General features: G+C 45.3%; 1 protein-coding gene across 1 annotated transcript; it reads right to left on the minus strand.

The window, feature by feature from the left end:
* Positions 1-1397: 1397 nt before the first annotated feature.
* LOC136451253 (aquaporin TIP4-3-like) lies at positions 1398-14761 on the minus strand. The gene is given in 5 exon segments (XM_066451971.1): positions 1398-1616; positions 1619-1645; positions 1648-1839; positions 12505-12666; positions 14725-14761. Coding segments are annotated over 5 exon segments (621 nt in total). The 3' UTR covers positions 1398-1413.
* Between the last annotated feature and the right edge of the window lie 1579 nt (positions 14762-16340).

Here is a 16340-nt window from a genome sequence, read left to right on the forward strand (position 1 = left end):
AATAAAATTAAATAGTATTAAATTGTGGCAAAAATAATAAAGGAAAAAGAAAAACCATACTCCCTCCGTCCCAGAATAATTGCATTTCTGGGACTGGGCACGGAAACCAACACTACATGCCAAATTACGAAAATGCCCTTGCAGGGAGGCGTCGGGTGCGTCGCCACACGAGTACGACCGAAGGATCTCGTGAACGAGTGAACAGGACCTTCTGGAGCCTCCCACGCTTTCTTCCTTTGTTTCATATTTTATTGGGCCCACACGCTGGGCAAACGTTGCAGCGCTGCAACGTGTATGCAGGTGCAGATGCAGTAACCTGTGGCTGCTCAGTCTGTCACGCCGATGAGATAGCTGGCCTGTTGCCGTATGTGAAGGTGTTCGATTATTTCGGGAAAAAATTTGAATGCTAGACGCGTGATTATTTCGGGACGAGTACCTCTGGATGGATTCCAGAAGCCTCTCAGCCACTCACGCGAACACTCTTTGCCGCAGCTGCACCTGTGCCAGACTGCCAGTGACGTCAGCTGCACCTTTTCAGGGCAGAATGGTAATTTCCCAGCCACAGTAATTTCTTAGATGCACGTTCAAGATTTAAGTGGGCAAAAATACTGTAGCCGACAAAAATACTAGCACGAGTTTTTGAGTGGAAACCAAGCTAAAAAGTGCCCCTAAAATGTGGTCGAGAAGTGTTTCTAAGCCCAGTAACCATATATGCTAAAATATGGCTCAACTACGTGTTAATGTGTCATATTTTTCACATTTTAACTACTCCCTCCATTCTCTTTTATAAGACACAGGTTAACATGGCACGGTCTTCCAAATTACGCTTTGATCATTTATTTATTTTTATTTTATATTATTTATACTTATAAATTTATGATAATTAGATAGTAGAATATTTAATTACAAATCTAACTATATCAAGTTTGTGTTATAATAATTTAAAATTATTAGTTAAATTATTGGTCAAACATTTTAAAGTTTGGATCTCGATATGTGTGTGCCCTTATAAAAAATAATGGAGGTAGTAAAACATATTTGCTCTATGTGTCCATTTTAGCTAGCTAAAACAAAAAAAAAGTGCTCCTGTACCTTGTCTGTAAGACTGTAATTAAGCATGTATTAACGTGTATGCTTGGATTCGCTCAACCATGCAATTACTGGAAGTCTGGAACACACGTAGACCCACACGAAATTTTGCAGTTTCATGAGAAGAAGAAGCCTTCTCAAAGCTCAAACAAAAGAAAAGATGAAGAAAATCAAAGAAGAAACCCAAGCTCGCGTAAGTACACACACAAAAGACTGGACCGGCCGAGACAGCATGCATGCATGCATGCATGTAATAGGTTGGTCTCAATCACAATCAGTCGCCAGCTCAAATCAAATCACCCTCCAATGCATGATGCATGCTGATCATGGGTCGTCCTGGGGCAGCAGCTCGTGCGTGCGAGCGGCCGCCATGAAGCAGCACTCGTACACGAGCACGGCGAGCGGGCCGACCCAGTACACCCAGTGATGCGTCCAGACGCCCGTGGCGACGGCGGGCCCGAAGAACGACCTCGCCGGGTTCATGGACGCGCCGGACAGGACGGCACCGGCGACGGAGTTGGCCCCAGGCCGGTGAGCAGCGGACCGGCGACCGGGGCTTCCGCGGGTCAAGGATGGTGGCGTAGATGACGAGGAGGAGGCTGAAGGTGAAGACGGTCTCCGCCACCACGCCCTGCACGGGGCCCACGCCCTCCGCCAGCGCGTGCACCAGGGTGGCCAGCCCGCCGGTGAGCCACCTGAGCAGGAAGCACGCCGCGGAGGAGCCCAGCATCTGGGCGGCGATGTACAGGGAGGAACAGGAACGGAACAGCTTGATGTGGCCGCCGACGGCCAGCGACAGCGTCACGGCCGGGTTGACGTGGCCGCTGGAGATGTGGAACCCCGCCGTCGCGATCACTGACACCACCAGCGCCACCGCCGTCAGGTCGCCTCCGGCGTTGCCACCCTTCGTCGTCCCTCCTGTATCACACGCATGATGCACGTACGTATGGATTGGACCATCCAGCAACTAATGCACGGCGGTAAACAGGTAATTAAAGCACATGCATGCAGCGGATCCATGAGTTTGCTCTGCACGTGTACAGTTCTTCCGATCGGCGATTGATTTGGTCGAAGTCCGGAGTTTTGCATGTGCATCGTGCGTGCAATTAAGACCCGCTATCTATATTGTGAGGCAAAACACACTTACACCTGGGGTAGTACGTACGATGGCAGTGTGGCACTAGTACATATGGGGGCCAACCGGCCAAGTTCGGGTGTTATCACACCATGTATTTCATTTTCATCTAAAATATGTTTTAGAGCTTGTTAGGATGCACTTGCGCCACATCAATCCACTTCAAATTGAGGCAGATACAAGTGCATCCAAACAAGCTCTTTTGTGGTGAATGTAACCGATCATGTTTGATCCAAGTGCATCCAAACAAGCTCTTTGTGGTGAACGTAACTGTTTATGTTTGATCTAGAATGCAGAGCTATTGGGTATGGTTTTTATGGACTAATATGTCCACAATACGTATGGATAGACCGGATCAAACGTTAGGTCTGGTCAGGTTCAGGTTGAGGCACGGAAAATGGTTGAGGTCGAGTATGACTATTCCTCGGATTCCCGCCCCCCCCCCCCCCCCTTTGGGTCAGGTTTTTTGGGTTGGGCCACGATCCAAAATCATGGCCTAAACTGACATGATGCGCTAGTGGATCGGGCCAGATATTGGATTTTTTTAGTCAGGTCGGGTTGGGTTGGTTGGTTGGGGTGGCCCATGAATATGTCTACTTAGGTAGTTGCTATATTTCACATGAATAAATTTTTTGGCAACAATCTTAATTATATTACACAGTCATTTAGTATATAACTATAATTAAAATGACATCTCACAAGCGACAATTCATAGTTTTTTTTTCTATAGCCAAACAATAACAAAATTGCATATTGCCTAAAAAACAACAAAAATCAAGAACCTATGATATAGGAGAAGTGTGGTTTATAGATTGCCTTTTCACTCAGTTCTGGACGTTCTTAGGAGAGAAAGAGAGAGCACCTCCCGCGAGCTTTGGGGCCTGCAATGATTGGCCCAAAACTTTTGGAACCCACGACACTTTGACTTAGTTAGTACTATAATTGAGATAGGCAAAAAAGAACATGTACATCAAAATTACTGGGGCGTTTTCTTTCATTTACGTTGTGAACTGAAAATTGGACGATTTCAGGGTAGAACTAAGGCTCTATTTAGTAGGGCTCTTTTCTGGCTCCAGCTCCAGCTCAATCCTGCGTAGGAGCCCTGTCAAACGATTTAGTCCGAAGAGTCATTTGGAGCCGGTTTTCAGTAAAAAAAGAGTAGCCGAGGCCGTTTTAGAGGAAGGCTCCTCCAGAACAGCTCCCACTCCTCCGAACGAGCCCTACTAAACAAGGTCTAAACATACCCCGTGCAAATAGTGAATATAAACATATAGGAAAAGTTATAGCTAGTAAGTACAAGAATATATAATGATTTCTTGGAATACGTATAGGTGTATAGCTATCAACAATTTGGAACAAAGTTTTATGCCGCACAAACATATTTATGTACACAGTACTGATGGAAATGGTATTATTAATATTCATAGAAATCCAGACCGGGTCAGAAATGTCATACCATACCTTTCTAAACAGTAGGTTTTGCTTGTTGCTGCTGCAAATATCCCAGTCGGGAAAGCCGTGTACATTCCCGAGCGAAGGTGTGTATTTTTTACATGTATCCTCTCAGTTCTTTTTTACATTTCGTAGTAGATTTGTCATAAATCAAATACTCGTATCTTTAACTATCAACCTTTAAAAAATGATGTCATTTCACGACAAATAAATTATATATATTACGAAAGTATTTGTCATAATTAGTATGCATATTTTTTTTTTGAAATTGATGATCAAAATTAGAAATGTTTGAGTTACTATAAAACTAATAACATGTAAACAGAGGGAGTACGTACTTGTACATTGTAGTACGTGATAGAGACGTGTTTAATTAGATTCTTTGCGTGTAGGCCTGGCAGATAACGCGGAGGTGTACCTAGATAGCCCACTGTACAAATCCTAGTACGCAGGAAGTAAATAAATAAATGGAATTAAAGGGCGAGACGGATGAAGCTAAACGACAGTCAACGGCTAGTGGTTTGAGCTTCAGTGCTTCACTGTGCCGCTGTTAAAACCTCTGCACTGCTCTTCTTCGCTGAAGAAATAAAGGCCATGGTAATCGCCTATCGGTCATTGGATAGCCGACATCCCCGCCGTACGTACGAGGCAGCGCACTCTGGGTACTTGTCGGCTTCTGGATGGCCGATATGTGCCCTATCGGTCAGCGGATGGCCGAGAGCCTGCGCCGGCAGGAACGAGCCAGCCCACTCCGGGTGCTTGTCGGCGCCTGGAAGTCCGATAGCTGCCCCTACTAGGTTTTCTGTTCTTTTTAATCAAATACTACATTTACAACTAATCATTAAAAAATATTATTTAAAAAAAATCCACAATAAGCTAGCTACTGTAGCTTGTACTAGGTGACTGCACTGAATCCCTCCGCGTGGCTGCGAAACTTGAATGCCTTGCGCAGGATGCAGGTCGATCGCCGGCGCCATCGCCGCCGGCCGGCTGGTCATCGCTACCTCGGGCACTAGCACCTACTGCAGGTTAATTTCATCGCCGTGCATTGTGTGGTGTGATGCTGGCCACGGCAGCAGAAACGACAGTGTCGTCGACACGGGCAGGCAGCAAGAGGCGGCGGCGATACGGCCGGCGGGCGATCGACTTGTGATTGGAGAACACCGTGCATGATCCATCTCGTTGTCGCGAATTAATTAATCAGCAGGTGCAGGCCTTGTACCAATGCAACAAACATTGCCGTATGCCTCTGCAATCTGCAGGCACTACGATCCACGAGGAATTCAGGCCGGATGCACGTAGCCGTACAACGTGCTCTCTGTGTTACTGTTTATGCATGCATCGACGATGTGCGCGTGGCAAATAGCAATGATCAGTCAGGTTTACTTCTGTGTACTAGCAAGCTATTAGTTGGTGTTCCCTCCTTCCTTCTTTAATATCATGACACACCTCTTAGTTCACCTGGTCAAGGAGATTAGCATTCTCGGTCCTATGTTCCTGCACAACATGTTCCCCTTCGAGAGGTTCATGGGAGTCCTAAAGAAATATGTTCACAACCGTGCTCGATCAGAAGGAAGCATCGCCAAGGGCTATGGAACAGAGGAGGTCATTGAGTTTTGTGTTGACTTTATTCCCGACCTTGACCCGATTGGTGTTCCTGAATCGCGACACGAGGAGAGACTAAGTGGAAAGGGGACACTAGGGAAGAAACCATATATTGGTATGCAGGACAATTATTTTAGGCAGCTTTATATACTGGTTGCGAAAAGAATGTCAGGGTGATAAGAGTATTGATGAGCAACTTTATTTGTTGGTTAGGCAGCCATCGTGGCATATCCTCACATACAAAGGGTACGAGATAAATGAGAATACATTTTACACACTAGCCTAAGATAAAAGGAGCACCAACCAAAACAGTGGTCTCCGCATAGATGCCACCGACCCTAATGGAAATAAGCAAACATATTATGACCGCATAGAGGAGATATGGGAATAAAACTATACACCTACTTTTAAGGTACCTTTGTTCAAGTGCCAATGGATAAAGACGACTGGAGGCGGGGTAGCAGTCGACAACCAGTATGGAATGACAACCGTGGACCTCAACAATATTAGGTACAAAGACGAACCGTTCGTCCTTGTCAAGGATGTGAATCAGGTGTTCTATGTCAAGGATATGTCTACAAAACCAAAGAGAGGGAAAAACAACAATAACCCAATCAATGAGCCAAAGCGCCACATAGTTCTTTCAGGGAGAAGAAACATCGTCAGAATTGAAGACAAGTTAGACATATCAGAAGATTATGAAAAGAATGACCGAATTCCACCCTTCACAGTGAACAAAGACCCAAGTATCCAGCTAAATGATAAGGACACTCCATGGTTACGACGCGATCATAACCAAAAGATATATGTTAAGAAGAAGTTCACTACTGTGCCCGCTTGATATATATAGTGATGTATTAGACCTATTATGTAATAATTGTGACTTCAGATTTTTTTGTCGTGTTTTCATATTTTCTATGGTTTAAATGAATTTTCTGCTAGACGGTGGATTTCCCGTGGAGAATGTGTGATGAAAAACCAATTGATGAACGTTAATAAGATGTGAAAACTAATTTCCTGTCGAAAAGCAATAGTTTTAATGATTTTAATTAAGTAGTATATTTTTGCATGGGGCAAATTGTACATATTATTTACACTATATCAAATATTTATACAGTAAAACAAAAGAGTTTAGTTTATAATTTTTTGTTGTGTATAATAATGCAAAATCAAGTCCAAGAATTTTTTTTATAATTTTTTTGGATAATATTTTATTTATTAGGCAATTAATAACTCTCTGCATATTTATATAAAAGAAATATATAAAAAAAGGAAAAAACTTATGGAAATTGGTGAAAGCCAACTGCAGCCCCCCTTTACTCCCGGGTGGATCAACCACCCGGGACTAAAGGTGGAGCTGCAGTTTTCACGGACCGCCAAAATGCCATTTACTCCCGGGTCGTGGCTACACCCAGGACTAAAGCTCAGACCATTAGTTCTGGTTCTAACTATCGCCCGAGACTAAAAAATCTTTAGTCCCAGTTGGTAGCTCCAACCGGGACTAAAGGTCCCCCTTTATAAACCACGCCCTAGTTCTCTTCCTCTCTATCTCCGTCATGCCGTCGCCTCTCTTCTCCACCAGATTGATCCAGCAGCGCCGCCGCCCCCAGGCGACCACCCTAGCCTCGCCTCGTCACGCGCGCACGCTGTCACCGGCCCCACGCGCACGCGCGCTTCTTCTCCGGCCGGCCAGCGCGCCTTGCTCGTCCTCGCTGGAGCGCGCGCCGTCCTCGTCTTCGGCCCCCACCTCGCTCGTGCTCAGCGGAGCACGCCGAGCCTTCCCCGGGCTGCCTCACCGAAGCTCATCCGAGCCTTCCCCGCGCGCGCTGCCTCACCGGAGCGTGGCCGAGCCTTCCCCGCGCGCGCTGCCTCACCGATGAGATGAATTCTGGTTGTTAAAAAGATGACATGAGAAGCTATAGTTATTATTTTCATGTTGTCCCAGATATGGAGAAAATATCAAAGTCAAGATTTGGATGGTACATCCAGGCTTTTCTCGACGTGCTGCATACCGAACTCATTTGGACCGCTTCCTTCAGTGTTATGCCTGCTATAATCCGTGATACAATGTCCTGACAGTAAGGTTTTGAAAAAAAATCAGCATACATCCCCTCAAAACATAAAGGATATAGAGTTCATGTTGAGATTTTACATACCTTAGGAAGTGACAAGAAATTAAGCCCATGTAATTTTGTCTATTTACTAAGTGTCAATCTTTTTTTCTTCGCTGGACAACCGGAGCACGCCCAAGCCTTCCCCACGCTGCCTCACTGCAGCTAGGTACAAATGGAAACCAAGGAAAGATGTTGTCTGTTCACAAGTTTTGGCTGCTGACATGTTTTGGAAACCAAGAAAAGATTATGCTATTTTCTCTTATATGTGCCTGTCAGTAGCATTTGTGTCATGTTACATTTGTGTCATGTTACGTCAACCAAAATAATGGACATGATTATGCTATTTTTTATCTCTTGTATATGTGCCTGTCAGTAGCATGAATCAATCATGAATGAACCGTCAAACAAGGCAACCCAAACGACGCTCAGCGCTGGTGAAACCCCGTCGGATCGGATCGACAAAGCGGTGACTTACGTGATCTTATAATTAATTTTTCCATGAAATGAAAAACTTAGAAAATAGTTAGAAAATTATAGAAAATCCGTACTAGTTGAACTTGCGGACCGTGTTCATCTCGACTAGCATGTTCTCTGTCGAGCGGTAACGGACGTCAAGGAGGAGCTTTGATTCTACGAGGGAGAGCGACAACGGTCGTAGAAGACCGTGTTCCCTTCCTCGTAGAATCGGAGCTCTTCCTTGGCCAAGTACGGTGCCGTCCGGTGGAGAAATACTCGCCGAGATAATCACATAAGCAAGGTCAACTAGTACGGATGGTTATTTATTGAAACATGTTTTTGAGCTATAATTTGATGGATATTTGATAACTTCAGACCTACAAATATCATCTACAAATGTTACTATCCTCGGCAATCTAAACACCCGCGAGCTCGCCGATATCGAGCAGGTCACTTAGAATTAATTTTTTCCATGAAATGAAATACTTAGAAATCATGCCTTTTATTTTTTAGAATTAATTTTTCCATGAAATGAAAAACTTAGAAAATAGTTAGAAAATTGTAGAAAATCCGTACTAGTTGAACTTGCGGACCGAGTTCATCTCGGCTAGCATGTTCTCTGCCGAGCGGTAACGGACGTCAAGGAGGAGCTTTGATTCTACGAGGGAGAGCAGCAACGGTCATGGAAGACCGTGTTCCCTTCCTCGTAGAATCAGAGCTCTTCCTTGGCCAAGTACGGTGCCGTCCGGTGGAGAAATGCTCACCGAGATGATCACGTAAGCAAGGTCGACTAGTACGGATGGTTATTTATTGAAACGTGCTTTATTTTTTATGGATATATCTAGTTGAGTAAAAGCTAGATGGCTGCCCCGAGAGACAACATAGATGAAGAAATGATGAATATTATCAATATCGGCACTCAATTTGTAAATGGTGACCAGTAGGATGTAAATGACGGGAGTCAATACCTGGCTCTTGAAGATAACCAAAAAAATATTGTGCAAGAAAATACTGGCGAGGTATATATATTTATATATATATTTGAATATCTATCATCTATTATGTGTACACATGATATTTATTTATTCTTTTTTTATACGTAGCCCTGTGGATCGACGACCACAACGGCGAAAAGCAAAAATATTCAAGGCCCAAAAAAGCCATTGAAGGGGCGCTACATAATATTGAAATTCAATATCGAGACAGGCGAACCACTTGGTCCACATGTAAGGAAATTCGTGCAACACTGTGGGTATCTTGTAAGGGACAGACTTCCGATTAGTGCCCATGAATGGAAGCAAAAGATCAATGAGCCTCATGTTAATTTTGTCTCTGATCTTGATAAGAATTTAATTTGGGATGATATCCTTCAACATTTCACGTTGCAAGTGGATGATTATGATGATATTAACGATGATAAATTGAAGAAGCTAGTTTGAAAGTGGGCTATGAAGAAGATGGCCACACAATTCCAGACTTGGAAGAAATCCCTATACATGAAATACGTCAAGAAGAACCTAACGCCCAATTTCAGTACTTGGGGCCCGCTCGCGAAGTTGAGGCCCTACTGGAATGATTTTGTATAGTACAAGACATCGAAAGAGGGTGAGGAACAGGTGAGAAGGAACCAAGAGAATGCCCGACAGAAGGTATACCACCATGGCATGGGATCTAGTGGCTACGCGACTGTCATTCCCAAGTGAAAAAATGGAAGCGGATATTCTTGCCAAGGGTATCACACCAGAATCACTCAATTGGCCCAAACGTGCGAAAAATTAGTTTTTCACTCATAGGGGAAGACTGGACCTAGAGACCAAGAAGCTGATTCATGGCCAAAAACTCAAAAGAGCAACACAAAGATTTTCTTATGCTCTACAAGCTAAAGCTATTGGTGCGTTCAAGCCCAATAGAGAGAAGGATGAACTGACGTATACCATCGGGACTGCTGAACACAGTGGCCGAACGAGAAGTTTAGGATGGAACATTTCTTGGGAGCATGGTTTCCCTAACGACAGAGATACCTACAGAAGCCGGTAGAGAAGGAAGGATGAGGAAGCAGCGCGGATCAGCAGGTTGGAGGAATATGTTCGTGAGTCACGGAAGGCGTTGCTTCAAGCACAGGAGCGCGAAAAAAACATGCAAGCTAGAATGCAAGACGAAATCATAAAGCAAGTGCAAATAGCAATGAGTGCCCAAAGGCAGGCATCAGATCCAGGAATCAACATTAATATTAGCCCCCCTGATCAGTTGAAAAGCAGCTGCGCTTCCACGGAGTTGTCAAATCAAGATGACGTAGTGCTACGTTTCCCTATGGATGACATCACTGCACCATTTACATCATGTGAGCTACATATTCCAAAAGAGAATGCCACAATCATGGTGGCTCTTGGTGTTTTTTCTCCTCTAGATCCTACCAAGACACCAAAAATCCATGGGGCAATAATACCATATGGATATGTTAGCGTCTCAGTGGATAGAGTTAACAACGGTTTTAGTAATCTGGCTCTTGACATTCCAGGAGGTGATGGGGAGAAGACTCTAGGAGAAGCAGAGAAGACATTCATACTATGGCGCAAGCGCTACGTCATTATTCCCGGGGTCTCTAGTCCACCGCCGCTTCCTCAATTGCCAGACAATAGGTGCGAACAAAAGTGAACGAAATTTTTTTCACTAATTTTCTATTGACATGCATGATTAAAAATAATAATTTTTTATACCTAATTATTCTTTTTTGTACTCACACAGCAGGGTCTTCGCCAACCTAAGTCCAATTATTCAATATCTAGATCATCATAGTGCTCCGGGCAATCAGGTGGCAACGCCGCCACCGCCGCCACCTCCAAGGAGGTCTCCAACGCCTCAAGGAGGTCTCCAATGGCTCCAAGAAGGCCTCCAACGGCTTTCCCGCCTTCCTTGATGACTAAGAAGAAGCCAGCTCCTAAGAGGTCCGCTCCGCAAATGAAGCCGTTGGCCCACCAGCCGGTAAAGAAGAAAGCCTCATCTAATCTAGTTATTCCCCAAAAACTTTCTTACGAGAAAAGTGAAAAGGAATTAAATGCTGCAGTACAAAAAGATGTGGATAGTTTTTTTTCGAAAAAGTGAAAAAGCAACGAGAAGCGAGGGAGAACCCTGAGAAACCGTACTTCTACCTACCTCTAGATCTTCTAAGAAAGAAGGTGGACCAGAAAAAGCGGGAATCTTAAAAGACCCTGCCAAAATTGGACTACGACCACTCTCTCACCAAGTCATTTGAGGCGGCACAGAAAAAGACTAGACCAGGGAAAGGTGTTGCACAACTCGGACAACAATCGCAACAATTAGTCCCCCCTCTTGTCATTCGTAATGAATATGGTTCGAACTTAGACTTAGTCGTCGATTTTGAGGAGCTGGCTCGGTTTTACGAGAAAACTGGTTTGGACCTTGCCCAAGTGCTCACTGAAGGACCATCTGCTCCGAAAGTGGATCTTTGCAAGAAATTCGAACATGGAAAGAATCCATACAACTCTGAGACCTTAGGTGAACTAGGTACGTAAATGTACCTACTAAACAAGTGGTACATGGTGGCGTGTGAACGAGAAGATGCATTTGTTCCTGTCAGAGTTAGAAACCAACATTACTTCCGTGGCGATGATGTTGTATATGTTGAGTTTATAGAATTACACCAACTATGCCACCTGGACTCTCTCAACAAAAGTCTCATTAGCTGCTATTGTCTATAAGTGTGATGATTTTCTACTATTAAAGTATATATATATAAAGCTACATGTATATATATAAATTATATATCCTCACACTATATTTTTATATATGCAGATATGAGATGGCAGAACTTAGAAAGAGAAAGGCTAATGATGTTGGTTTCGTTGATCCAAATGTCGTATTCAAACACCCTAACCCCCCGCCTCAATGAAAAGCTAAACTCGAGAAAAATCTCATGAGGTTCTTAGTGAACCAACAAAACAAGGACATATTCTTCCCCTACAACTTCAAGTGAGTGTTAAATAATTAATTTCGATCATATGGACATTTGTTCAATTATTTGCTTACTAGCTAAGCTATCTCCCATATATATATATGTTGACTCTAGCTAATGTCGATCATATTTGTGTATAAAAACATGTGTTTTTTTGTGCGTTTATTTCTTTTTTCTGTGTGGATTAACACACAGAAAAATTCGTTTTAATCTGGGCGAACACAATTTTTTTTATGCGTGTGAGACCCATAGAAAAATTGTTTCTGACGGTGAACCCACAGAAAAATTTGATTTTTCTGTCATTATATTTCTGTGGGTACTTTTCTGACGGTATTCGTATTTTTCTGTGTGTTTTCGCACACACAGAAAAAAGCGAGATTCCAGTAGTGTTTAGTCCCGGTTGGTCTTATCAACCGGGACTAAAGGTAACCGGGACTAAATGAGAGGCTCTTTAGTCCCGGATTCGTGCTCCCGGTTAGGAAACCGGAACTGAAGGAGTTTACCAACCAGGTGTAAAGCCTGTTTCTGTATCAGTGACCACGCCCTGCACGGGGCCCACGCCCTCCGCCAGCGCGTGCACCGGGGTGGCCAGCCCGCCGGTGAGCCACCTGAGCAGGAAGCACGCCGCGGAGGAGCCCAGCATCTGGGCGGCGATGTACATGGAGGAACAAGGGAGGAACAGGAACGGAACAGCGTGATGTGGCCGCCGACGGCCAGCGACAGCGTCACGGCCGGGTTGACGTGGCCGCCGGAGATGTGGAACTCCGCCGTCGCGATCACTGACACCACCAGCGCCACCGCCGTCAGGTCGCCTCCGGCGTTGCCACCCTTCGTCGTCCCTCCTGTATCACACGCATGATGCACGTACGTATGGATTGGACCATCCAGCAACTAATGCACGGCGGCAAACAGGTAATTATAGCACATGCATGCATGCATGCAGCGGATCCATGAGTTGCTCTGCACGTGTACAGTTCTTCCGATCGGCGATTGATTTGGTCGACGTCGGTAGTTTTGCGTGTGCATCATGCATGCAATTAAAACCGGCGATCCAATCTCAGACAAAACACACTTATACCTGGGGTAGTACGATGGCAGTGCGGCACTAGTACATATGGGGGCCAACCGGCCAAGTTTGGGTGCTATCACATCCACGTGTTTCATCTAAATATGTTTTTAGAGCTTGTTTGGATGCACTTGAACAACGTCAATCCACTTTAAATTGAGGTAGTGTCAGGTATCGATATTAAGGATATCTAAAGCAAGGAAGTTAGCGCCCACGCTGACTTCTCCGGATAGCTCGAGACGTATTAAAAGGTCTCGTCCGATCCCAAAGCAAGGCTCGGCTAGCTGCACGTACGGTAAATAAATGAAAATTACACCTCGATCGCTTAATATAATTCGACGCTGTGACTGAGAGTAACTTGTGCAGCAGGTACGCACGCCGCCAGCATGTGGCGCAACAGTAACACGCTACCTACTTAATTAGCCCGGCCGACCGGTTTTACCTTTTGCAAACTAGTGTCAAGCACACATCTCTTTTCCATCAGTTTCCATGCATTGCATTGTTTGGAACCGACCCGGCCGGGCAACCCAGATCCGTATGTATCGTTGAGTTGCATTGGGTATATAGAGGAACAAACACTTTTGCCTTTTGGGGGTCACGCCATGTTGGTCTCTGATCCAGTCCACTATAGTCGCTACTGTCAACAGTGGGTCGCTACTACAGAATCAATTTGTAGCAACAGGCCCTTTTTTTTTGTAGGGGTGGCTCCATCAACAGCCGCCCCTACAGTGGTCGTGCCCGGGACCCGCTGGGCCAGCCGCCCCTACAAATCGAACAGTAGGGGCGGAATTTGTAGGGGCGGCTGGTGAATGAGCCGCCCCTACAAAGCCCCAGTACAAAGGCCCGTCGCCCCCCTTCTTCCTCCTCGGGCAAGTTACTGTAGCCCGAGAGAGGAAGGAAGGGGGCCTTGGGCACCTCCTAAAAATTGCTCTTTCAAAGGGGGAGGTTTTGATCTCATTTCCTTTGTGGAGAGGTCGTAGAAGGTAAAAAAAATGCTATTTCAAACATTTTTTTGGAAGTTTTAATGGTTGGTTAGTGAGTAATTAGGGTTTTGCTTTTCTCTCTCTCTATGGTGCTTGAGCCATTTATGAAGCAAATTAGACCAAAGTATTGAAGGTTCTAGGGTAAATTAGTTAGTGGAATAAGATTACACCCTTATTTAGTAGGTCTTGCTTGATTTCAGTGGTTTATTAGTTAGTTTAATGGATGTGCCATGTAGATCTAGACCTAGAGCTAGGGTTTGATTTTTTTATTATTAATTACATTTTTCAATGAAGGATAGTGTGTAAAATATTAATTGTTGCTAATTATTGTCTTTGAAATTGTTTGTTATTGTAACAAAGATATTAAATTAGAGAACTACATATCTATATTTTTAGTTAGGTCATTAATTGTTCTCTAGAATGGTTTTTCAGGAAACTACTAGTTATATATCTATGAACATTTAGTAGGGCTCTTTTCTGGCTCCAGCTCCAGCTCAATCCTGCGGAGGAGCCCTGTCAAACATTTTAGTACGAAGAGTCATTTGGAGCCGGTTTTCAGTAAAAAAAGAGTAGTCGGAGCCGTTTTAGAGGAAGGCTCCTTCAGAATAGCTCCCGCTCCTCCGAACAAGGTCTAAACATACCCCGTGCAAATAGTGGATATAAACATATAGGAAAAGTTATAGCTAGCAAGTACAAGAAGATATAATGATTTCATGGAATACATATAGTCGTATAGGCGTATAGCTATCAACAATTTGGAACAAAGCTTTGTGCCGCACAAACATATTTATGTAAATGGTATTATTAATATTCATAGAAATCCAGACCGGGTCAGAAATGTCAGACCATACCTTTCTGAACAGTGGGTTTTGCTGGTAGCTGCTGCATATATCCTAGTCGGGAAAGCCGTGTACATTCCCAAGCGGAGGTGTGTAGTTTTTACATGTATCCTCTCAGTTCCTTTTTACATTTCGTAGTAGATTAGTCATAAATCAAATACTAGTATCTTTAGCTATCAACCTTTAAAAAATGATGTCATTTCACGACAAATAAATTATATATATTATGAAAGTATTTCTCATAATTAGTATGCATATTTTTTTTTGAATTGATGATCAAAATTAGAAATGTTTGAGTTACTATAAAACTAATAGCATGTAAACAGAGGGAGTACGTACTTGTACCTTGTAGTACGTGGTAGAGACGTGTTTAATTAGATGCTTTGAGTGTAGGCCCGGCAGGTAACGCGGAGGTGTACCTAGGGTGCCCCACTGTACAAATCCTAGTACGCAGTGAGTAAATAAATAAATGGAATTAAAGGGCGAGATGGATGGAGCTAAACAACAGTCAACGGCCAGTGGTTTGAGCTTCGGATTTTCACTGCTATGCTCTTCTTCACTGTCGTGTAGTACGGAGTAAGCGAGAGTGATTGCTTGCATGCATCCATGTGCTGCAGCTGCAGCCTGCACCGCGTGCGGATTGGCCTATGGGCCTCGGGTAGCTGACACCCGACAGACGCGGCCGATACGTACGAGCCAGCCCACTCCGGGCACTTATCGGCTCCTGGAAGGCCGATAGGTATACCTATCGGTCGGCGGCCAGCCGATATGCCTATCGGCCAGCGGATAGCCGACATACCCCGCCAATACGTACGAGCCAGCGGGGGCGGGTGGCGGCGGAGCCCGCGCGCCTGAGCGTGTCGTCGGCGGTGCCCGGGATCGGGGTGGAGGTGCCGCTGCCGCCCATGCAGCAGAAGCAGGCCGCCGGCAGCTGCACTGCCGGCTCCGGTTCCCTCCCTCGCCCGCCGCCGTCTACCACTGCCTGGCGGCGCTGCACCGGCTGGAGGGCGACGTGCACGCGCTGGCCGTGGCGCGGGGCGTGCTGTTCACGGCGTCCGACAGCGGTCGCGTCCGCGCGTGGGTGGCGCCCGGTTGCTTCAACCGCGGCTACCTCGACGTCGGCCGCGGCCGCGTCCCGGCGCTGGCGGCCTGCGGGGGCACGCTCGTCACGTCCCACGCCCGCGACCACCGCGTCCGTGTCTGGACCGTCTGCGCCGCCGCCGTGTGCGACCACGTCCGCGCCAAGAAGGCGGCCACGCTGCCCGCCAAGTCGTCGCTCCTCCTCCAGAACCCGTTCGGCAAGCGGCGGCAAGCTTTATTACAGCAGCAAAATGATTAAAAGAAAGCTCTGCAGTGGTGTCGTCTACGATTTGAACTTTTTCTCAAATTAAATAAAAGACAGCATGATGTGTGGGACCAATGTAACACGTGGACCAAGACAATAAAATTAAATAGTATTAAATTGTGGCAAAAATAATAAAGGAAAAAGAAAAACCATACTCCCTCCGTCCCAGAATAATTGCATTTCTGGGACTGGGCACGGAAACCAACACTACATGCCAAATTACGAAAATGCCCTTGCAGGGAGGCGTCGGGTGCGTCGCCACACGAGTACGACCGAAGGATCT

Source organism: Miscanthus floridulus, chromosome 5 (assembly GCF_019320115.1).
Source record: "Miscanthus floridulus cultivar M001 chromosome 5, ASM1932011v1, whole genome shotgun sequence".
Taxonomy (NCBI): domain Eukaryota; kingdom Viridiplantae; phylum Streptophyta; class Magnoliopsida; order Poales; family Poaceae; genus Miscanthus; species Miscanthus floridulus.